This window comes from Fringilla coelebs (genome assembly GCF_963513975.1).
Source record: "Fringilla coelebs genome assembly, chromosome: 2".
In the NCBI taxonomy this organism is placed as follows: domain Eukaryota; kingdom Metazoa; phylum Chordata; class Aves; order Passeriformes; family Fringillidae; genus Fringilla; species Fringilla coelebs.
In genome coordinates, this window is record NC_140029.1 from 70,342,545 (window position 1) to 70,367,867 (window position 25,323).

The 25,323-nt window shown below is 42.5% G+C and overlaps 1 protein-coding gene across 2 annotated transcripts in view; it reads left to right on the plus strand.

Moving 5' to 3' along the window:
- The window catches only part of FLT1 (fms related receptor tyrosine kinase 1), a 108,583-nt gene that overhangs the window by 42,005 nt on the left and 41,255 nt on the right, over positions 1 to 25,323 (plus strand). For both annotated transcript variants that reach the window (XM_084226226.1, XM_084226225.1), the window contains 2 exons: positions 9,601 to 9,715; positions 18,348 to 18,456. In XM_084226226.1, coding sequence (XP_084082352.1) covers positions 9,601 to 9,715; positions 18,348 to 18,456 — 224 coding nt within the window. The remainder of the gene's footprint in view (positions 1 to 9,600; positions 9,716 to 18,347; positions 18,457 to 25,323) is intronic.

Sequence of the window (25,323 nt, forward strand, 5' to 3'; positions counted from 1 at the left end):
GCTGAGGATCTGGTGGCCTTTGTGCCTTCCACCCTGCGCTACAAGCAAATCAACTTACTGCAATGTAAATGTCATGTAAAAGTACTTGTGGGTACACCAAAAATCCTACTGGCTATTCCCTTATTTTGGTGGGGTTGGGGAAATAGATTAGTGTAAATAAAAGTCAAACCCTGTGTTTTTTACATAACCTTGAAAAGATGCAGAGGAACTGTCACAGGTGTACATTGCAGCAGCATGGGCCTCCAGGGAACTTGAAGCCCAAGGAAAAAGAGGAGTGAAACAGCCCCTGATCTGCTTCAGCCCGAATAAGGAATATGCTCAAGTATCTCATTCTGCACTTTCACTGGGAGCCAAAAGCCAATGCTTGCTTGTGAGCACATTCTTTCCTCTGAGTAGAGCTAAGTCCTTGTTTTCAGTCACTATTATGGGATTTATAATATTTTTTAATATTTTGTTTGCAAAATACCATTTGAATCAGATCTGGCACATCAATATGTTTACATAAGCTTGACAAATACATACTTTATACTGAGTACAGTTTGCCCCAGTCTGTCCACAGGGTTACACATTGACGAATTTATTCTGCAAGTATAAATTACTTCATTATGGCTCCTAGTTGAATCAGAACCTTAAGCTTTCAAGTTTCAATATTGCTAGTTTCCAAATCACTTCAAATCAAATTTTAAAAAAATTTAAACAAGAAGCATTGTATTATTTATTTTGTCATTGATCAATCTTCAAACATAAGAGCTACAGCAGGATCCAGATGGTCAGGGATACTCTGCTTAGTACCACGCTTTTATTCTCACTTGCCTATGTTGGGGTTTTTTTTCACTTGCTCTTCCTTTTATTTTTTGCCAGTTTCTTTTTTTTTTTTTTTTTACTTCTTGCCGCCTTCACAGGGTGGTCTCGGCTTTACTATGTGCGCTCTGACACCCAGCCTTAAGGAAAAACACTTAAGGGTCACGTAGATGGTGGGATGTTTCTGCTTGATCTTTTGCTCCGTGTGGCCCAGCCCGTAGGAAACAAAAAAGTGTGTGACAGGCTGCTGGTGGGGACTGCACGACGTGAGCGAGGCCCCGCACGCTGGCAGCCTCCGAGCCAGTGGGGAGCCCCAGCCCGCAGCCAGCAGCCTGCTCCTGCACTAGCAGGGGCTCCTGGCCAAAGGAAGGCACCAGGTCAAGCTCTGTGTGTGCTCAGGAGTGATTATGAATGGAGTGCTATTACTGGATCGAGTACACCTTTTACAAAAATATACAAACTTTAGTTAGCATCCTCTTTCCTTTTGTGTGTGCGCCTTTCAAAAAGCCTTTGCAGAAGGCTTTGAACAGGCATGTGAGGTAGGATCGTGCTCAGAAAAAAATATTCAGTTAAAAAATAGAAAACAGAGGTTAAGAGGGAACAACCAGTTCTTGCAGCATAGGGAGGTGATCAGTGAAGTTTTTCAGGAGCCGGTGCTGGGGTCTGTACTTGTCAACACGTTCAGAAATAACCTGGAAAAGGTGGCAAGGAGGTGACAGTGTTTGCTGATGATGACAAGTTGTTCAGATTTGTAAGGATGAGGGGCTGATTGCAATGAAATTCAGAACTCTATGACTCTAGGTATCTGAGTGAAAAAGTTGCAGGTGAAATTCAGTGAAGATAAATTTGCATGATATACATAGGGAAAAAAAAAATCTTGCTTTCGTATGTAAAATACGTGTTAAAAAGCTGTTGGCTGATCATTACTACTACAAAGAGGGATCTGAGTGCTGTGATAGATGGGTTTGTGAAAGTGAACACCACCATGAGCAGCTCAAAAAGAAAATCGAGTGTTAGGAATTACCAGGAAAGAAAGAAAGAACACAGTACAGAACACCGTGATAACTCCACAAATCCATAAATTATCCATGTCTTTTATGCTATGAGCATTTCTGATCCTTTCATTTCAAAGGATGCAGCCAAACTGGGAGGTACACCAGGAATAGCTTCAAAAAGGATCAAAGGAATTTCAGAGAATGAGAGGAATGTGTGAAGGATGAGTGAGGAGGGAGATCAAGACTCTTGCAGACTGAAAAAGAAGTGACTTGGGAGCTACAGGGTAGAGACTTGCAGACTTGTGAAAGACACACGTCTGAGGATCAGTTGTGTTTATCTTTTCCAATTCAAGAGGTAGGGGCCATTAGATGAAGACAGAAGGAGCAGAATTTGGAACTGAAAAAGAATATAGCTCCTCATGCAGTGGATAGCATAGCTGTGAATCTCCTTGCCAGAAGATTCTGGGGATTTGAAAACTTTCTACGCTCTTGGAAGAGAAGTGTAGAAACAGTCTATATTGCGGGAAGTTCCTGAGCCGATAATAATTGGTGACTGGGGGAGTATTAGAAGGAAATATCTGAAGTTATTCCCACTCTTACTCATCCCCAACCATCTGCATATGGTCATTGTTGGGACAGGATATGGGGTAGATGGATCTTTGGTCTTACATCCATGCCTGTCAGTATTTTCTCTTCCTGTTTTCCCTCTAATCAACTCCCCTCTCTCCTTAAAAATGTTTCCCTCCATTCTTTCTCATCCTTTCCTTGTTTTTGGCCTGGACTTCAGTCCCCCCACTCCAGCCAGCCGAGAGTTGCTCCCAGACCCCTACTTGAAGAGAAGTTGAAAACAAATCGTTGTGAAAAACACAACCTCAGTGGATCAACAGCTCCTCTGTCTCCTTTGCTAATCACTGGAAAATGGAAAGGGTGAGAGTTGTGCTTCCAGCTTGTCAGAAAGATGGGCAGTATGAAGGACTAAATGGGCTACTGAAGAGTTACTCCTTTATAGAGACAAGGGGATCCAGATAGGACAGAAAAGGAAAAAAGGGGAAAATCGGCATTCTGAGAAGGAAGGAGTTGTGGATACATGGATCTTGGAATATTATAGACATAAGGTTATGTCTATAAGTTGAGTGAGGTATTAGAAGTGAGTTGTTCAAGGAAAATAATTTACCCTAGAAGGGTCTGAACAATATCTTGGACTTTACATATAGGGAACATAAATTGGAAATAAAAAGAAACTGAGTACGAGTGGACATTGTATGTAGAGGTTTTGTGGGCTTTATCTTTTGGATTCTGACTGTTCAACCAAATTGCAAGATCCTCTTCCTTGCAGTACTTCAGAGTCTCAAAATCAAACCCTTTTTCTTGCCCTGAAAGAAATTCTGGGTGCTTATGGAAATCTCATTGGATAACTCTATAGTCCCAGCCAACATCCTGCTTCTCTGCGCAGGACATGATTTTTTCTTTTGCACAGAGAAAAGGAGAGGCTGAATCACAGTGGCTTCCTGGGAGATGACAGTAAACACAGTTTAGTAAAGGAGGGAAGAGAGCTGTATAACAAGGAAGGAAGGTAGGTTTGGCTGAAATATGATGGTATTCTGTGTCCATGAAGAATGCTAAGCAGTGTGAAGCAGAAAATTTAAGATCAAAAAGCAAAATATAATCTTCTGATAAGACAAGGTGAGAAAATTTCAGATAACCTCAGTATGTGTGGCCACCTGAAAAATGCTGTTATGTTCCCTAGCAGCCAGAGATTTCAAGTGATGGCAAAGAAGTTGGAAGCAAAATGGGGTTTTGGGGTGACCCTCAGCCTCAGTCATCTGCATTTTTTGTTGCAAGTAACTGGTGTTGCAGGGTGCTAAGGTGTGCAGTTATAGAAATGATTTTTTTCCTGTGGAAATCTGAGTGTGGGCTGATGAAATACTGAAAGTTGGGGTGGGTAACATTGCTGTTGGCCTTGCTGCTTTTTTGAGATAGCTCAGATCAATCAGCTTTCCAGGCAGCAAACTGGAATAGTTAAAGGCAAGTCGTAATGTTTGGAAAGGATGAGTATGAAAGGGAAACACCATCCAGTTGTCTGGTTGCATATCAGTAATAGCAAGAAGGGCAGTGTGCAGCTATCAAACGCTTCCTTTTTTGATATAGCCATGAAAGTACACAACAAAGCCCTAAAAGCCATCTACCCTACTCTTTTCAAAGATACTCCCCAGGAGAATGAGGTTTTGGAACATCAGGAACCTGATCCCAAATAAGTAAATAAATAGAAATAAACAAATAAACAATGTAAAATATGTCCAGTTCCTACCACCTGTAGCTTTCCTCCTAGCTTCACCAATGTGCATAATTAGGGAAGGTGTTTGGGATGAGCTCCCAGCTGCAGTTTTGCCAGCATGTTGACCTCTAACTGATTGGTTTTGACCTAGAGCAGGAGCACCTGGACCATAGCTTCTAAGAATCATAGAATCACCTGCACAGACAAAGCTGGCAGGGGGCCAGCACATGTTCTCCTTCCCCCACCCCCATAAAGCACGTTTTACAAACTCTACATGCTCCCTGCTACTATTTTTCCTCTCTGTTTCCTGCTTCAGATTGACTCAATATTCCCAAGGACACGTGGCTACACCAGCCCAGTGCTATCAATCACACGGCGCTGGACGCCGAGGTGCAGAGCAGGCATGGCCCATGCCATTCAGATTTTTGTTGGCAACTTGCAAATAAAAAACAATTCCTATGTATTCTTTACAATTCCAGGAATTTCCAGAGTTCCTGTCTTAATGTTAGTGTCATTGCCATTGCCTGTTAAAAGATGTGAGTCAGCCCAACTTGAATTTGTAGTAGCATTGCCCTCACGCTGCTAGGAACTGCTGCCCTATAAAAAGGATAGCTGCTGAGAAAAGGATGGTGACTGCCAATAATCACTGTAAAAAATGGGCACTGTTGGTGACAGGATGGTTTCCTCTCCCTCCCAACAAATACTACCCCAGTGAATGAGAGTGTGAGCAAGGCTGCCAGGGGCTTTGCCAAGAGGAATGCTTACTTAGAGAGTTGAATGAAATTCAGGTTACACGAGGTAACGATTGCAATGGCCTCTGGAATCACACAGGAGGGCTTGGGAGGGAGCAGCTAGGAAGACAAGGAGACAGAAGATGAGTATTTTTCCAACTGCACTGTGGACTGAGGCTCTTTCACTGCTATTTGTTGTTGCACTGCTTCAACTGAAAACTGCAGTACTGTCTTTGGCATGGGGAAGATGTGTCTGGATGGGCTAGATCTGGGGCTTTCAATCAGAATTGACTGTCATACATGAGATCAAACCATCCTATGAGTAACTGGACAAATTGTTTACCTCAGCTCCCATGTTCTGCTATAAATCACCAAGCAGCTTTTCTTCTGAGACCAGTAGTTTCATCAGCAGGACTTTAGCTTGGAGCTGGTTTGCAGTGTGATTTCAGTGAAATACATCAAGATGACATGAAGTACACTCTTACCCTGGAAACTTTTCCCTGTTGATAGTTATAAATACCCCATGCTATTGTGCTTGGCATGCTGCATGCTAATAGAAGTGAGGGCTCTGAAACTCATTAGGAAAGGGAACAGGCCGTGGAGGGAGTGAGGACAGTGTGAAGCGAAGGCTGATCACCACAGCCCTGTCCAGAATAGGCCATGGGAGTTTTCTTATCTCGCTTTGGCAGGAGGTGCTGCTAGCTTCCTGTGCGAAATCACGAGCATATGCTGCTTTCCTCTTGTTGTTTGGCTTCCTCCGCTACACAAGACGGTTCCCAGCACTGTGATTATCTTTGCATCTTCAAACATGGCACACTCTGCTTCCTCAAGGGCTTGATGTATTCTCGAGTAGCAGGCTGGCTCCCCTCCCCCCAGCCATTTCTCCAGGGCCCCCGCGGGTGCCAGCTCCACACATCACAGACCCTTTATAAAGCTGGGCTTATTTCTGGTTGCATAAACCCCCCCAGCCTCTCCAAATCCGTGTAAATTCCCAAAGCTCTGGGTGATGAGCTGGTCTGACGGCAGAACTCACCCTGCCGCAGGCAGAACCACTCTCACCCCTCTTTCCCCCTGTGCTGGGCTTCTCTGAAAACCTTGCAGAGAATTGGTGGCTCCTGTTTTTACAAAAGAATAGCCTTTTTCTCGGGCTCTTGACACAAAGGCCGATGCGTGCCTGTGCGGGTGCACACCTGCAAATGTGCATGTCAGCACGCATGCAGGCATATGGGAAAAACTACTTAGGGTGTGATTAACCTGAGTGCTCTGCTTCTACCAGCGCTCCACTCAGGCAGCAGAGTCTGAGTACCTCACTTTGAGGTTGTGTAACTTCCATAAACTTAGGTTTACACACACCTCTGTTAGTATTTCTTACCTGGGATCTCTACATACACAGAGTTGCACCCACAAAGGAGAAACATGAAAGGGTCTGCAGGGACACAGGTGAAAGAAATGCATAGAAATGTGCTGGCGGATATCAGCTTGTTTGTCCATCCCTGTGCATGCTCTGTGCTCGTTCACTAACCCGGCAGTAACCCTGCTGTAAGATTTCCTGAAGATGCAAAGCACCGAGGCTCATCCCACGGCAAAACATTTCAGGAATTCATGTACTCTGGAGTTATCTGGAGTTAAGATTCGAATACCTAAAATGCAGTGGGATTTCCCTGCAAACACAGACAGTTCCTGCTAAAAATGCAATGCCCTTGTTATTTTACTGAGTGGGTAGTTTGAAGAAATTGGTAATTTCCTTGATACCAGAAAAATATGCAGCTGATGTTATGTGAGGACACACTCTATGAAACATCAATTGAGTTAACAGGAAGATGATTGCCTATTTTGGTTCCAGCCAGCATGGATTTTTGTGTTTTCATTTTTCTCTCTTTCTTTCCAAGCATCTGTGCTTAACACAAACATTTGGTTTGATGATTGCATCTAAGTTCAGCAGAACCTTTTCTCTTTCTGTTACAAAATGCCAGTTGTTAGAAGCTGAGGTCAAGTCAAGAGGCAGGAATTTGACTCATTTTTCATTCCTCCAGCTCTACCTGATGCTGTTGGCTTAGACAGCATCTTTCACATGGCACCCCTGGCAGCAGTAAGGGGTGGGATGACTTGGAGTATTAACCTGAGTAGCCAGCTCAGGACAGTGGACACAGCTCGTGTGCTGTCCCTGAGCTATTTTAGTGTATTTGAGGTTAAAGTGAAGGGATTTGGCAGCTGATGAGAGGAAGCATCTGGTTCTGCATCCAAAGGGACGAGTCTGAGTCTTGTCCTGGACTCTGCCTGGCAGCCGCGCTGCAACTGATCCGTAAACGTTTGCTGATCCAGCAGTCGGTGGAGATGATGTGTGTGTACAACAGCACTCACACCTCCAGCTGTGTGCTGTTGGATGCAGCATTCTCAGCTTGATTGTGACTCCTTTTTTATTAAAACCCTGGACAACAGCTATGAAGAGTATTTGATTTCCTACTCTAATTGCATTAGCGCGGTAATCGCCAGTTTGGATATAGAATGGAATGTGACGTCAGTAGAGTTCACATATGTGCCTCCAGGGCTAATCTAGCCCTTTGCATGTGTTTTTCTTGTTATTGTGATGTTATTGTAGTTTTGATGGTGGTTTGCATTCTGGTATTAATGAGTAATCAGCATCTCATTGTGCTAAGCATCAACAAAGACATAGCACTGTCCTCATCCCTAAGACATGGCAAACTAAATATATGCAGTCTTTTTAAGGAATTGTGAGGAAGAGTATAATAATAGCAACTGAGTCTGGAGGCTCCAGAGCTGTAAGAAAGGAAATTGGAGATGCTTTTCAGAGGCGCACAAGCAGCTTCTCAATATGCATTATACCTTTTTTGTGTCCTTTGGCAAAATATGTGTAAGGACTCCTATGGCAAAGAGTACAAAATTTCAGCACTGTAACAAAGAAACATAAATGCATTCTGTGGGGATAGGAAAAAAATAAATTAGGAGGCACCTTTTAATATGCATGAATTTGGTGATTTTGGGATGAATTTGGGATTTTGGTGTCTGTTTTCCTGTTCAGATTGCATCCAGTCATGAATGTGCTTTTGATACTGCTTGTTTGTGTGTCTGGCATCACAAATTGACTTTTGATATCTTCTATGGCATGAAAATCTTACCAGCTTAGCCAAATTATCATGCCTTCTGTGTTTTATTCTTGTTACAGAACCAGACTTCCTAAAGTTTTAAATGTGCAAAGTAAATGGCATCTACCTTCCTGAATAATTTTAACCATTTTTTCCCATCTGAGTACAACAGGTGCCCTTATTAATGCACCTGTCTTTCATCCACCCTGGCATCAAAAATAATGTATTAGAAGTTGGCTTTTAAACCAGAGTCTGAAAGACGTGGTTGTGTAGATAGGGTTTTCCTGCCAGGCTCTTGCTCCTTGTCCTTTCCCCATGCATGAATTGCCATTGCCTTCTCCTGGCTTTTTTTTTTTTTTTGTCTTTTCAACACACTGATCCTCTCAGTGCACATTGTGAAATTTGGGCAGCCCAAGTTAGTTTCCATGTCATTATTTCTTTAAGCTGTAGTATCTGCTAAGTCATTGGCCAGTTTGACGCAAAGCTGCACAATTAAAAACAGGCATGCAAAGTTGGTGTACCATTGGTACTCTAAACAACACAAAGTTTACTGTGCAAAGCAAACTGCACAGTTTGACTGAAGGGAAATGAGCTTCATTCTTTGGTCAGGATTGCATCATACTCTGTTTTTCAGTCACTGGGCTTTAAAGTTCATTTCTCCAAACAACTGTTATACAAGTCAGAACTGTTTGATTGCAGATACTGCAGACATTATCTTTCAAATCCAAGGAACATCATGTATTTGAATGAACTTCATCAAGCTGAAGGGTTAATCTCTGCCAGTGATGCTGGAGTTGAACAAGCAACAATTAAATTCTGGATGAAAAACTGAACTAGATATTCTCACAGAAGAACAGGATCAGGCAGCACTTAAGAAACATTCCAATGTGTTTATCCATGTGTACCAAATCAGACTCTAAGAAACAAATTATCTCTACCATGACCACACCTGAATGTTCTGATTACAAGCCAATTTGTTGCATAAGGCAAAAACATTTTATCTCTGAGACTTCCATTCATTAAGATGTATTTGATTTTCTTCCAGTTAAGTTATCATTTAAATCCTTTTTTCATTTGGGTATGATTCTGTTTAACTTCATTTTGTTCATTTGCAGGACTATGCTTTTTTTTACTGTGTCTTGTAGTCATTGAGCCTCACTATTAATATCTTGCTGTTTTGTAAACCGAACTAAAAAAAAAAATTGAGAAATGAAAGCTGGCATAATCTTTTGTTAAAGAAGAAAGAATCTGCACAGAGTAAAAGAGCATCTGATGCATTATGGAATGCATCTTGAAACAAATATAATTTGTCTTGAGTTAAAGGCTAAAAATAGTATGAACTCATGTTTTGGCCATGTCTGAAAACAGGAGCATTGGAAATGGGATGTTGGTCTTGTACAGCTCTATATTTAGGCTCTGACTGTAAATTCTGACCTCACAGTTTGCAGTGGCTTAAATGTGAACACTTACTCCAGAGAGCTAATATTCAAGGAGTGGATGTGGAAGCAAATCCAATTATCAGACTCCAAACCTCAAGATTTAATGAAGAGCAATTACACTTTCCTGGTCGTCACAGCACCTGTAGTTTTCCTGACTGATCACTCTTTTCAAATCAATTGTTTTGTCTTATGTGCTGAATTTCTATCCAATTTCTATCACCAAATCAATAACATTTCAATTTTTCTCATCCTTAGGCATGGATTTTGCTTTTATACAGAAGGATCTTTCACCCTGAAAGCTGGCAGCCACGTAGGAAACAGGATCCAGAGCATCACTGAGAGAACAGCTGTAATAGAGGGCAAAAATAAGGTATGATTCCTAGGAGCAGATAACCTTTCTGTGTGACAGCATGTGTTGAAAAGACACTGTAAGATGCTATCAAGGTAACAGAGAAGAAGCCAGCATTTTTATAATGTTTGGATTTGAGGACCTGCATACCTGCAGATAAGTTTCTTACTTGGTATTTATCTGCTGAGAGTATGTTTTTTCTGGTGGCCGTCATACAAAGGTAAGTGACATGCCAAGAGAATGTATCAGTGGGATTCTCTATATCTGCTCTCTTATTCATGGTCTTAAGGATCTTGGAGTACCTCAGAAGCATGGGGCATGGTTCCAGGCCATCTTTCCTTTATTTTGGGCAATTGCAAAATTTCGTGGTTTTTTTCCCTGTGAGAATTAAACTATTTACACTCATTAGTCAGCTTATTCACAGATGTGGTCCTAGCTGATTAGATGGTCATGTCTTTTTTGGAATAAATTCTAAAGAGCCAAAAGAATCCAGATTATGGAAGCAAAGTTTAAGAGATGTCTCAGTCAGAGGCAGCAAGACAGGATTTATCCCAGCAGTGTTAGCCATCTAAATTTAGGTGTTAGTCCAAGCCAAGCATCCCTTTACAGGTCATGGGGACATGCAGGTGATTCTGAAGGATGTGTGTGTGGGTCTGTAGTCTATTGGTGTCTAATATGGAAGAGAAAGCCCATGAGATTGACTTGGCAAGGGTTAAGGAGGCTTGTCCATCAGTTAAAACCTCAAATCAAGGATACCCTAGATCAATTGCACTTCCCTGGGATAGACATGAGACGGATTTGGTGTGGTTGGATAGCCTGTGCTGCAGAGCAGCTCAGGTGTCATAACGCTGTCACAGTCTGTTTTCACAGGCTAGTTTTGTTTGTGGCTGTAATAGCTAAAGAGATTATAAATTTTAGAGCCTATCTTACTCTAGGTCTTCCATTTTTAACGACACCAAAATGCCTTTTGTAATTCTAAGGGCACTGGGGTTAAAGGTCTCTTTTCCTTGATGGCTGCCTTCAGTTTCCTGCATATGAAAATGGGTATAAACTGTAGTTACTCTCATGTCAAGGCCCTTTCACACACCGCAGAATAAATAGGGTTTTACGTGCAGCCAAGAATCAGATCTGGGACTGCATTTTCTCCGGCTGTTTTATTATTTAGAAAGTATCACAGGTGTCCATGGCACCATTCCAGTGCGTGGGAACAGGCTGGATCCCAGGGAGGCATTTGCTCTATTTAGCTGTCCAGCTCTACGTGCTTAAAGATCAAGGCAAAGATGGGAGCAAAGAGTTTCCTAGGGTACTCTATCATAGGAAAGCACATGAAAAATGAAACATAAGGAGGGATTTGAAGGAGGAAAGGGAAATAATTTCAGGCACAGGAAGACACAGTCTATTCCACAGGGGGAATGATGAACAAGATGATAAAAATCAATTCTTTTCCAGCAGTCCTATAGCCGTGCTCTGGGTGCAGTCCTGCCCGTTCACAGGGTGCAGAAGGGCTGTCTAATGACCAGATCTCATTCTCCTGGTGTACCATGCATTTTGGAGACAGCAGAAGAGGAGTGGCTAAAATATCAAAGCAACTTCCAGTCAACAGCAAATAAATTCCTCCCTGGAGGAAGATGCTAATAATGGGTCCTTGCGGTAGAACTACAAGTCTCTGGCAAGCAGCCCTTTTTAAAAATGAGCCCAGAAGTGAAGCAAGAAATGGTCCTTGCACAGAAGGATTTGCAGAGAAACTCATTCTCCCTGGTATTCCTTGTCTTTTTGCTCTTTAGTTCAACTAAAAAAGGTCTGCCTTGCTTTGCTTTACTCCTCCTGGTCCCTATAGGGAGGGGGAGGTTAGTGAAACAATCTCTGTACTCCGCTTTTTCACAGCTTTTCTAAAGTTCCTCTATTTCTGCTGCTTTTCCATAGCTTTTCGAGCGCAGCTGGAGTGCTTTTTTAAGTAAAAAACGTTCTCTAAGCCCAGGCTCCTGGCCAAGCTGAGAGCTGCACGATTAGTGCACACACAGCTGCTCTAGAGCATCCAGGATTGTTCTTTTAAATCCATGGGAGTGTATGGCTTTTCACTCTTCACAGCCCAGGACTCACCCTCAGCGTCCCTGAGCAAACTCAAAGAGACAGCTCAGACAGAGCCCTTGCCCATCTGCAGCGACATTGTCAGAGTGCTAATAGCACTGAGCTCACTGAACGCAGCACGTCATCGCGAGTGTCTGTCTCTGATGGACTGCTACTGTGAGCAGTTCTATTCCTGCAAGCAGCTGTGAACAGCTCTCTGAGGCACTTCCACAGCGGTGGTGCCCTGCTAAATAAACAGTGTCTACCCCACTTCCACATCCCAACACAGCAAGAGTGGTAAAAACAATCTCACAGCTCAATGGAAACAACAGAGATGTAGGAGACAAAGAGGTAGGAAATGAATGAAGAACTCAGAAATTTTCACATTTGGGTTAGCATGAAAGGAGAAATGTGTGTGGTCACAGGATGAGATTATTGTAAGCAAGGGAAGAGATGAACAAGGAATGATCAACAGGTTTCTTTAGCGATGAAGGTAGCTGTTTTCACCTTCCTGAAGACATTGTGCCAGTTTCACATGTTTCTTATATGTGCAACATCTAAGTGCTTCTAGTTTGGCTCTTCGCTGTGGTAGGTTGTTTGTTTGTCTGTGGTTATCAAGGTAGCCACAAGTATATTTTAAAGTTAGCAAAACCTCAAGCCCTGTGCCTGTGCAGTTAAAGTAGTGCAGGAAGCCTGCACTGCATTATTCTTTGGTGACAGAGAAACCGTGACAACAGTGTTTTAGTAACATTTCCGCTAAAGCCTCTCTGAGCAGACATTGAGAAACTCGAGCGGTACAATGGAAGAACTTCGTAACATAAGCCATAGTACTTAATCATAAGACAGCTCTTGAAGTGATTTGATTCCCCCACCCAATGTTTTGGTTCTCATTTTGTTGGACATCTCAGAGACTTCCTACACAGTTGCGCTATTCTTAGGCCTGTCGTGTAAACAGGTCACAGACACTCTGCTGTCATTCAGCCGACCAACACCATCACTTCTCAGTGTTCCCCACTAAAGCTGACTGCTGTGTCTGACTGAGGACTAGCACTGGTTGTTATTACTCTGTGCATGGTCAGTGTTCATTAGAATGCCGGTCAGTGAATGACCTGCAATAATAAGGTACAGAGAGCCGGTGAGTTCATTGTGCCCCTGAGTACAATTGGGAGTGGTGCATGCATTTGGTGTGCTCTGTTCTGGGTGTGCAGGCTCACACTGGCTTATCAACAGCTTTGAAGGCACTTGGTACCCCTGCCACAGGGGTGCAAGGGACAGGGTTCTGTAGGGGAAGTCAGCCAGGATCCTGGGTGTGCAGCATGTGCAGAAGACCACTAAGAAGGCAAATTCAGATGAGGGAAAGCAAAAAGTGTGGGCCAAGAAGTAAGGACTATAAATTCAAGGGAAGGAGACAGTAGACAATAGGGCAGTTGATTACAGGGAAAAGTTGGAGGGAGTGAGACAAAACCCACTTGTTTTTGGGAACTAACCTACTGAGGTGGAACAGAATGTCCCTGACTGCCTCATGCCTCTGCTGCTAGCATATGTTGGGAGTACTGCTGACCAATAGCAGGTACCACAAGAGCTGGGTCTGTGTCACAGGGTATGCCTCCTGTGGTATGGTGTATAAAGGGTAGCAGTGCATTGGAGTTTACCATGCATGTATGGAATTGGAGCTTACCATGCATGTATGTGTGTGTGTGTCTGTGTGTGTGTATATATACATATGACTTTGTTCTCCACTGCCTGACTGACACAGGTTTTTAGTGGTTCCAGCACTTGTGAATGACAAAGCCACTTGACTTCATGGAAAATGGAAAGTAATGGCCCTGTAACATGATTCTGGAAGACAAAATTTAGACTCACCCTCGTGTATCTCTGGTTGGCTGGCAAAGATGGGTCAGGCTGACTGGTGGGAGTATTAAAAAATGTAATCCTCCAAAGTGGAGTGCTAAATAGTCAGAAGTGTAACTCCTTCCTGGACATGACTGATTAGTGTAATTATGCAAAGTAAAAGGGTTCCATCTCTCCTGCACCTTCTAAACATGGAATTGTGGGAACTCTCTTCCGAGTTCCCATATTACTGATGAGATGGAGAAGCGTGTGCTGTGTCTGTTCTCAGTCCTGACACATGCCAGCTGCCTGGCCAGTTACATCTGTGCAGATTGGCCATCTGGAACCCAAAGAGGAAGAGAAAGCTGTTTAGCTCACTACAGCAGCATTTTGATCTTTCTCCTCCACCAAACAGCTGGTTTTCATTAAATGTGTGAGATCTCATGAGCTTTGAGTTGTCAATAAATCTTGGATGAAACTGGACAATGGATTCAGAAATTACTGAGCATGTGGGGGGGGAGAGGATACTGGCAGACAGATGGACAGGCTGGCAGACAGATGAACATAAGGACAGTATGATCTTCCTCAGAACCCAGGCTAAAGATAGCAGTGGGAGCCCCACTTTCCTCTCTTCAGCACATTGTAACTTCTCCTGGAGCCTTCCCGAGTGCTACTAGAATTGCTGTCAACACTTTTAAGTGAATCTTTGGGAGGTACCAGAAGAGCCAAGCCCTTGGTGAGATTAAAACCAGCAGAACTTGGGGCTTGCTGCTGCTGAGCTGCAGGACAGCACAGGATGAGAGGGAAAACACAGCTCTGCTTGATATACAGCAGCAACTCATAGAGATTTTTCTGTCTGACCCCAGGGGGAAAGTGGGTGCCCTCCTGTGTGTACTCATGTCCTCCCATTGAGGATATTTTGGTGTTTCTCCCATGGTGGTCCTGAAGGTGAAACATGTTGACCAGATGTTTTACACTGATGCTCCTTGCCAACATGTGAGGCACGCAGATTGTATGTCTTTGTCAAGAGCAGAACAGTCCAGCAGTGCCCTACCAATATTTAGAAATGGATCTTCCTAAATTATATTCCTTTAGACAAAGATAATTCCAAGGGCATTAAGAGAGTATATTTTCATTTATTTCCTTTTTTAAAAATAGTTCTTCCATAATTCTTCTAAATAGTTAATTAATAGTTTAATAGTTTTCAATAGTTCTTCTTAAAGGCATAACTAGAAGAGAATTGGCAATAACTGACAGACTTGCACTAACCTGCTCTATGTTGAAGGGGCAGTATTTTGCTTTTTAAATACATGGGCTGTTTGAAGAAGTCAGGGCAGCAATCTCTGTCTGGTCTGAACGGAGCAAGTTCATGTCAGTGTCTTAAGAGGGCTTCTGGGAGTCACATAAGAGCCAGGTTGCCAAACATTTTCTGAAAACTTATTTTCCTTCTCTGCCATCAGCTGGAGCACTGGGAATCCTCTATCTCAGCTACTTTGAGAAGAGAGAAATTTGAGCAAACCCTCCAGGGGAAAGACCAGCCCACCGTGGCTCCAACAGCAATGATCTTGTCAGCTGCTTTGCATTCTCTTTGCCTCCCCAGTCTTTTCCTCATCAGTTTCCACCAGAAACAAATCTGTGAATTCCTCTTCCGTCTCTTAGGATTTCTGCCTTATGCCTTTTTTATTTGCCCAGCGAAGCAGCAGAAGTATGTGACTTACTTCCCGAGCCCCTGGCTTTGAGATGAGCCTGTAACATGGTACTTCAGCTGAGATGGTGGGAGTAAAAAAAAGGCATAAAGGGCCAAAACTTTGGTGGTAAATGGAGTTTGTGGAGAGATGATGCTGAAGATATTGAGCATGCCAGGAGGGATTTGCCTGTTCTGTCTGATCATGCCAACTCAATTTGAACTTTCTGTATATAATGTAGTTGGAAATCCATGGACTGAAACACCCTGTTGTGATGGCAGATGATACAAGATTGTGAAAACTTTTGCTTCTTTTGCAGTAATAGCTGTACAGAGGGACCATGCTGCACAAACTGATCCCAAACAGCCATAGTTTCTCCATAAACAATATGCCAGGCTTAGTTCTGTACACACTGCTTCTCTGGTGGGTTTTGGCTGGCATCCACAATGAAAAACACAGACTGCACCACTGGAGGGCTCACAAACTATTTAAAGAGATGTTATCTTATCCTTGCGACTAATTTATAAACTAAAAGATTTATACAGAGACATGTTGTCTCTAAAATATTCTGTTCTGTTGCAAAGTCAGTCCTGCTTCCTCCTAGACACTGTGGCTTTCTCTGCCTTAGTAGAGTAAACATATCAGCATGTGCTCTCTAGTGCTAAGGCCTCCTGTGTTCACAGCATTTGATTCCCTTGCCTTCCAAAGAGCCACTGGTTGCATGGGAGTTGCCTGTTGGAATGAGCCTTGGCCCATGCTAAAGAAGTATTTGGGACAGTGTAAGTTGGTCAAAACCAAAACACTGCTGGGGGGTAAAGCTGGCAGTTTAAATCGCTGGGTTTCAATGCCAATGAATGTTCTCTCAGGCAATTTAATTCACAAGAAAAGGCATCATCTGTAAGTCACTGCAGTCATACTCCTTTAGCCTAACTCTATGCACCACCCTCACTGTGACAAAAGTAGTGATCACATCATGGTGGGCTGAAGCAGTAACACTCAAGAAAGTATGCACAATTTTCCATTAAAAAGTAAGACCTAATGATAGAAGGACAAAATGCAGTCTGATACTTCCAAAAACTTTTCAAGCCTATGGAGTAGTTGTGGGAGGAATAGTCAGCACATGTTTTTCAGGCTCATGAATGCTCTGTGCATATAAGGTCACAGCTGCTTTCTGGGCAAAGTTGCTGTGAGGTAATACCAGCTAGCAGAAAAAGGCTGTTTTTTGGTGGAAAGTCTGGCATGGCAGAAGCAGTTTTTAACACCCACATTAGCCTTCTGTGGTAGACATTGTGGGACTTCCTTCTGGTCTGAGTTAGTGTTGAAAAAAAGAGATGCAGGAATCCTGGTGCTGTACTCTGTGTCCACACTTAAAAAAATTATGTTTAGAACCTGGAAGAAATTCAAAGAGAATGACAAAATATGGACAGGGCTGGGCGCATCCTTTATAATTAGAAATGTGTAGAGGTCAGCCTACTGAATTTAGCAAAACAGGATGATTTTTCCCTAAGGGCTGTAATTAGCTATCTGGTATTACGGATCCTCTTTCATCTCACAGAAGATCCAAAAAGGTAGTTTATAAAAATTATAGCCAGAAATATTATGTAGTATGTTAGCAGACAGGTAGTTGGCCACTGAGACAATTTCACAGGGTAGAGGTGCTGGTAGCATTACTTGTAGTGAATTTACCATAGTGAAGTCTTCTAAAACAAATAAGTCAAAACCAAATTATTTGCCTCAACAGTGTTTGCTTGAGTAGTAGGAAAAGTAATAGACTTTCTCTAGTGAAGAATGATTTTGAGAAACCAGAAGATCTATTTCATTTAGGGGCTCAAAAGGAGTTTGGGGATAGCTATGCTTTCTCCCAGCAGGAGACAAAAGCAGTGCAAATGTTCAGTCAGTGTTTATGTAAAAATGTAGATAACTGGTCCTTATTTATTACTGCCTCACCCTCCTGTGTTTGTCTCTGAACTCCAGTAATCAGGCAGACTTAAAAGAATGTATTAATTGCACAGAACTTATTTTTAGGATTTTTAGAGAAGCCAAACAATTCCAAACAGCGGAATTCTGAAGCCCCACAATTTCCGTTCGTCACCGACCCAGCTCTGCCCGTAACTCCAGCCAATCCATGCTTTACAGAACACGAAAAATGGCAAGAGAAAGAAAGAAGATTAAGCTACCAAGTAGTAACTAGAAGCACATTACACTGATGTAGTCCATGTCCATGCCTCATGTCTCAGCTCCATAACAGAATGACATGTCATTTGTTTCTGCATAACTTTCCTCTTCTGCTTAGTGCCCAAGCCACTAGACCATGGCTTCCTATCACCCTAAAAGTATAACTCTTTTTATTACAGTGGTTTTTATGTTTCTAAGGGCACATTAGGTGGTTTTGGTCCCTGGTCTTTCAAGGTCTTATCTTTCAAGTCATATGGCTCTGAGAAAATTAGTGTGCTGGACCTCTGGAGATGGTGATAGAATATAACATAACAAAAACTGACATATTATTATATAATAGAAATATTAAGTCTAGGAAAGTAGTACAAAAGAAGATGAGTAAACATCTCTTTTGCTGCTGCTCTGTCTCACCTGACACATATGTGGGAAAATGAAAGAAATCCAACAAGTTTAGTGCTAAATTGAGCTACTTTTTTCCCCCAGGATTATCCAAATGTCTGAGGCATGCTTCACCTATTCCCTTTGCAGTCTGGCTCTCCTACAGTCTGCTTATCTCCTTGTGTGGAACACATTCTGTCGTGCTTCATGTCTTGTAGCTTACCATTACATCATCAGCGAGAGATAAATCAATCTGAAAGACATGTTCGAAGATTTTTTGGTCATGATGGTTTTGATGAAATGAAGGTCACCCAAGGAGCTTGTTTCCTGTTATTCTTCTATCCTTTGCAAAACTGTGTATGGCAACATCTCCTTTAAATAGCCCCAGAGGTGCCCATCACTGAACGAATGGAAAGAGTGGATCATGGGACAGCTAATGGTGACTTAGGAAAAAGAGAAGGCAAGCTTTAACTGAGTTCTTGAGCCAAGGAGAACTAAACCTCTTCTTTCTTTTGCAGACTGCTAGCACTCTTGTTGTAGCTGAAGCCAAATCCTCAGGAATCTACAGCTGTGTGGCATCCAACAAAGTGGGAAAATCTGAAAGAAATGTCAGTTTTATTGTAACAGGTAAGATCTACTCCTCTACAGAGTTAAACGTGTTTCCTGACCCTGGAATTCTAACTGTTAGGTTGTTGTAGCTTTTGAATATACCACTGTTTCAGAATTGCTGTAATACATGCACTTGTAAGGTCATACCATGCTTTTGGGCCATGCTGGTAGGTTTCATAGCTGCTGGTCTGGATTTCTAGGGACGCCAAATTGGTGAATGACTCATTCCTCCCTCAAACACTAAGCATCAAGCATGACAGAAATTACAAATACAGCAATGAGTAATTCCCCATTTTGGTTGATCTCTGCAGTCATTTCATACATGAAATTTTAGTGTATTTTCGCCCACCAGTAAGCCAGTTTCATGTGTGACACTGGCAGTGTCTACAGCCTCATTCTGTTGCCCCCCAGGATGTCTCACAACACAGAATCTAGAACAGTGCCAGTGTCTGCAGGCAGCACGGTGCTAGAGATGTCTGGGGTACCTCTCACACATCTCAGGGACAATGGCAACTCATGGGTGGAAAAGTGTCAGGATACAGACTACAGAGTTTTGTTTCCTCTTCTGAGAAAGCCTGGAATGTCATTTGCGCCATGGCACTGAGAATTCCTCTGGTGTTATCTTCACGTATGAATATGCTTTCTGCTATTTTTGCATTATGAGATGTGTTTGGAGTTTTCACAAACAAATGACTTAATGTTTTACTTCAGGAATTTCTGAAAAAAGCCCACAGTGTGGCTTTGGGAATAACTACTGCATTATTCAGCAACACAGAGTCTGCACGTGCAATTACAAAGGATTTGTTTTCTGTCAAAAGCTTAGTTTTGTTTATAAAGCAGTAGTTTTATAAACTTAGGCTGTTGGCAATTTTCAGGGTAGATCATTAAAGAAATGTAATTCATTCAAAAATATGAGAAAAAGCAAAAAGGCTAAAATATTTAGATGCTTTAATCCCCAAATCGTAATCTCTGGGTTTTTTATGTTGTCATTCTCTTGCTTATAATTCTGATGAGTGATTTTAGTGAAACTCATTCTATTTCTATTGTGGGAGATGTCAAAAGAGAATAGACACACCCTCACTAGATTTGATTTAAAAAAAAAGGAAAGACTACTTCAAAAAATGTTCTCCCTCCCAAACTCTGTGTTTTTAAAATACTCTGACAAGTTGAATCATAGAATGCCAAGTTGAAAGGGCCTCAAGGATCATCTGGTCCAACCTGTCTTGGGAAAAGCACAGCATCTTGTCCAGATGGATCGTAAAAGTGTCCAAATTTGGGGAATCCCCCACTGCCTTGGGGAGATTATTCCAATGACTGATTGTCCACATCGTGAAAAATTTCTTCTTGTGTCCCACCAGAATCTCCCCAGGAGTAACTTGTACCCATTGATCCTCATATTTTCCATTGTCTCCTTGTAGAATAGGAGTCTCCATCTTCTTTGTAGCCACCCTCTAAATACTGGAACATGTTGATAAAGTCTCCCCTAAGCCTTTCCCCAAGGCTGAACAAACCCAGTTCTCTCAGCCTCTCCTCATGCGGCAGACTTTCCACTCCTTTGATCATCTTTGTGGCACCTCTCTGGACTCTTTCCAGACTTTTCCACATCTGTTTTGTATAGAGGGGACCCAAACTGAATACAGTATTCTGGATATGGCCCGACAAGTTCTGAGTAGAGTGTAATGACTTCTTTATCTCTGCTGGTGATGCCCTTGCTGTTACAACCCAGCAGCCTGTTGATTTTTTTTTACCACAGCTACTCCCATTTCATTCCTGCTGAGCTTGTTGTCCACCACAGGTCCCTTTCCACAGAGCTGGTCCCCAGCTGAGTAGATCTGTTGACCCAGATGAACTGGTTTTGTGCTTCCAGGAGAGTGCCCTTTCCTCTAACTTGGCAAAGAGAAGAAAAGATAGCTGAGGCACCAATACCTTTCCCTGGCACCTCCAGGATTTTGTGGTCTTCCTTCAATCTGCCCAGATTCCATCTGACTTCCATTCAGCTAGCAGAATCACTCCTGCCCACACAGAAGAGTAGCAATGAGTAGTAGTCAGTGCTCTTGACAAGTTGTGGCACTGTCTCACCAACATTTCAGGCCTCAGCTACCAGAAGGCAACATGACTCCATCATGCCAGCAGATGGACACCACTGCAAGCACTTGCCATCTCTTTTTTAGGCACCCACTGTTGTGCTTCTCGTATAGTTTCACCTGGCAGACTTCGTTTGTGGGTGTCTACAGCTGCTAAAGCTCCACGTCATTACACACTTTCACATTTAGAAAGTGCCACTTATCTATAAATATAGAAAATTGGTAAGAAGCATGAGAAGTATAAACAGATAAGTGACACACAGGCAGGTTGTTTGTTGAAGTACAGAAACAAGAAAGATGTCTCCGTGTTCTACTAATGGAAGCGACAAGAACATTTGCCACCTTGAAGATGACTCTTGTCCCCACTCTCAGTTTTGCTTTCATCCCTATCCTCACATCGTGTGTGTTTGGACAGAAAGATGAACACCACATAGTTCTCCATAAATTACCATGCCAATGATAGTTTCATCTTTGTGTGGGTAGTTCACATGAAACTTTGAGAAGTCACTGAGAATCATTCACTGAGAATGCTGCTCTTTCAATGTGCAAGGGGCTGAATTTGGCCTTCTTTAACTCTTACTCCTCAGTTTTCACAATGTGACATGGAAGATCCTGAAACCAAATGAAGCTGTTCTTTGATGGACCCCATTCACTTTATCCAAATCTCCCTTTCAAAGTTTTGATGGTGGTTTCAAGTATTTTAGCGCAGTGACATGAAGGATGTAGTTTTCCTATTTAGACCTAGCATTCTCAGATCTTAAATAAGGATGGGAGGAAATCCTTCTCCTTGATACTAAGGCTTGCCTGAGAACGTGCAGAATGTTATGACTTCCCTTTGAAGAATCTTATATTGGCTGGTGTTCAGAAAGAGGAGTGTCAGCTTTATTATGTCTTGGGATTTCTTAACATCTTGACTGGTGGCAAACATTCTTTATAGGGTGGTGAAGCTGAAATGCATTTGTCCTATGAGCTCCTGGAGCTGAGCACTTCAGTTGTGTGACATGGAAAGTCCTGATCATCCTCTGACACTCACTTGCATTGATTAAAAGCAGTGCAAAAAATACTGTTTGGTCCCTGCAAAAATCCAGTGTGCTCGCCATAATTCTCCTCCATCAGGCTGAGACCAAACTGCTGTGGCTGGGTACAGCCTGTGTTTCACATCAAGAAACAAACATGTCCAGAATGTGCTGAAAAATGCACTAAGGGAGTAAAAACCTGAGAGCCTTACATGCTGATGGATGTGAACAGGACACTGCAAAGTATTTCCTTTTGATGAGTCCAAAACCAATACTTCAGGGTTTGTGTGACAGCTTAGGGCTAGTTTATCTTATGTTGTTGAGTCTTCTGGCGCCATTTGAAGTCAGCCTGAGCCACAAAAAAGTGTCTAAAAGTAAGAGAAGTGTCTAAGCAGGAGGGGATGATTCCTTGTAGGAAAAGGAGCTGCTGCCCTCTGTAAAAGGGACACGCCAGAAGTGACTCCAAAGAGCAGATGGTGACAAAGACTTTTCTGAACAGGGAGATCCCTTTCCTTGAAGGCAGTCTCCTTCAGTCCTTGTCCTGGGAGAGAGAAAATGCACGTGCTCCAGTGAAGTGGCTGCAGTGCTGTGAAAGGTCTCTTTTTTGTGGGCAGAAACCATTAGGAAGGTGGTGGAAGGCAGAACGTGTGCCAGCAGCCCTAGTTTGGAGTTGACAAGTTCCACTCCTTCAGGGAAAGGTAAACACAAGGAAATTACTGCCAACAGAGAGAACCTAGGAAGAACAAGCACTTTAGTTACTGTAAATATCATTATTTCTGGGCTTAAAGGGAAACATGCCTACCTTTTCCTAGGAAGTTTGGGAGTGATATACATGATTTTATACACTGTGCCTGAGGGTGTATGACACAAAGACCATGGGCTTTGGAGTAGCTTTCCTACGGCTTCTGTCAGATAAAGGGCTTTTTTAGTGAATTGTCACTGACTTAGCCCTAAAAGCAGATAATTGTTCAAGACCCAAAAGTAGCTGTGAAACTTACATCAAAGCAATGTAGAAAGTTGATTTCTGAAAGCTCTCCTGCTCACTGGTATGGAAGCAGTCTCTGTAACAGCACCTTTATGCCAAATTTAATTGTATTAGCACCCTTTCCTCCAGCCTGCCCCTTTCCCTACATTTCGGGCTGTTTTGCTGGCACACAGCAGGTCCATGGGTGTGTTTGCAATTACAGAGGGTGAAACAGGAACAGCTCTGCCTTATCTCCCTGGTTTCCCAATGTCACTAAGCGCATTTTATTTTGAGATTCCTGATGGTGCTTGGCAAAGATAAACAAAATCTTCCATCAGGAAACCTGGGAGCTATTTCCACAGGAAGCTTCAAATCACTAAAGTAAATAAAACCCTTTTACATTATTCCCAGCCACGTTATTTAGCTAGCCTGAGCCTGTAACAATTGGTGAGATAGGTGTCATATATGAGGAGGCTCATAGCCTTTAAACAAATGATTCTTTTGGAATCCTGTGCATTTTGCTTTTGTCCCTAGATTTATTCAGAAAATAGTCTTCACAGAAGGCACACTGAGGAAGAGCTCCAGACCTGACAACATAAAAGTAGTTGTAACTGTGTTATACTGTTGGCATGCTATCCTTTTAAGCTAAAAATAGTTCACTTGCCTCAGTCCCCAGGGATGTTTAGTTTCATCTTAAGAGTTTTGCTTGGCTCTTCTCAGCTTTTACTGAATCCTGACATCTTCAAAAGCAAAAATAATCACTATTTCTAACCAATACCCTGGCTTTCACAACACACATCAGAACAATTTGAAATATACTGTGAGTAAGATGCAGCACCTTCTTTCTTCCAAGTACTTATCCACATTAAAAATGTTGGCCATTTGATTGTTTTTAAGTGTGTCTGAATTTAATGCTTTTTAACAAAATCAGGCATAGGATTCACTTCATTTAACTTAAATCTTACAGTTAGGTACCTAAGCCTAAGCTGATTGTGTAGGATCTCTTCATAATTAAGCATGAGGGACCAGGATATCTGGCATTTGACCCATCTTAAAGGGATGGTTTGCACTGCCCTCTGGAGAAGCCTGTGTCACCCCAGGGACTGTGAACTTTTGCCCATTTTGTGTACAGAACACAAAACACCTATATTCAAATAAATGTCTGCATTTTGGCAGCTGAGGCTAAATATGATGTATTCCATGTATGAAGGTGTTTCATCTTAATAGCACTTCCAGTCAACATGTTCTTAATTGAGATTAGAATCTGGCACCACACACTCTTACATATCAAACAGGATCCTGATGGCTGTCACTCATAGTTCATGAAATTTGAGTTCATGAAATTTGAAGTTTTTCTTATAGCTTTGTTTACCAGAGAGAGAAAAATGGTATCCCAATGGAATGTAAGCAGAACAATTTAACCCCAAGCTTTAATACCCCGTGTAATATTTTAGTGTCACTGCCTCTGCTAGGTTGATCTTTGGGCTGCACACCTGAACTACAGCTGATGACAGGCACACACTTCGCTCCCACTGCAGGGGCACGATGAGTTCAACCAGCAGAAATCAGGCCTCTCCCTGGGAGGCATCTACTGTCAGGAGAAATTTCAATCCAGGGCTAGCAGGAGCTCATTTACCCTCTGTTTAACTCAGGGATAGATGGGCAAAAGAGGTTGTTATGGGGGATAACTGATGCCAGGCTTCCAATAGGCAGAGAGCATTGAGCAGGTTATGCTCATGGGTCCCATGGAAGACAAGGCAGCTCAGTTTGCAATGTGGGAATTTGGGGAAAAGCTTTCTGATGGATTGGTCAATCAATGAGAGAGGTTAATGAAAAAATATGTGGGATATTATTCACTTGAGAGGTACTTTTTACACATTCCTGCTGAAGTGACGTTAAACCTGAAGCAACACTGGCAAGAATGAACTGAATGGAAGTCAGCATCCAGCTTTCATGATCTAAGAAACGAGAAAAGAAGGTATCATTCTCCCTTATGAAAGAAGAAGCCATTCTTAGGATTTCAAGTCAAGTTTACGGCCAAGTGCTGTAGCAATTAGTAGTGAAAGAACAATTGAAAATGGCCACAGTCAATGTCACTTGACCGAGAAGAAGGAAATGACTTTATCAGAATATTGGCTACAAATAAACCAAGAGAGGTTGCATTCTAGGAGTAAAACTTGGAAGTGCTTTCTCTCAGGAACTTGCTTCTACTTTCACTGAGGTCAGTGGTGTAAGCACCTCGCTGGAGGGATGAGCCCCCGGTGGAGGCAGCTGGGAGGCAGCTGACACCACCACAGCTCTGCACCCCTCCCCAGGTGGAGGGAGTTGCAAGTGACATTACAATAAACTGCAAACAGGACCTTTTCAAGTAGGACTTTCTACATCGTTGGCTTACTCCTGTCTGAACCATCTGCTATGAAGTGAAAACTTATCCCATGTCTACACTTAGAAAATCGTTAGTGCAATGACCCTTGGTTTCTCTCAGGTGAAAATATTTTTCACCTGTGATAATGCCAGGCCACCTAAAGAAAATACCTTCATCCTGGTGCTGCCCACACACAGCTGGTCACCCGGGGCAGAGGGCACTGCTTCTGCTTACCCCTTGGGTAGCTGGCAGGCTTTAAATGCAGGGAGGGTAAGCACCTCTGTTCCAAGGGAAATCTCAGGCGTGTAATCACAGATATTGTAATTTCTCAGGACTTGAAGACGCATTTTTAAGAAATAGACATAGTTTATCTGAATACTTGTGAATAACAAGAAAACAGTATAACCAAACATGATGAAATGCAGTATTTTTATACTGCCCTCTTGAGATTCCTTT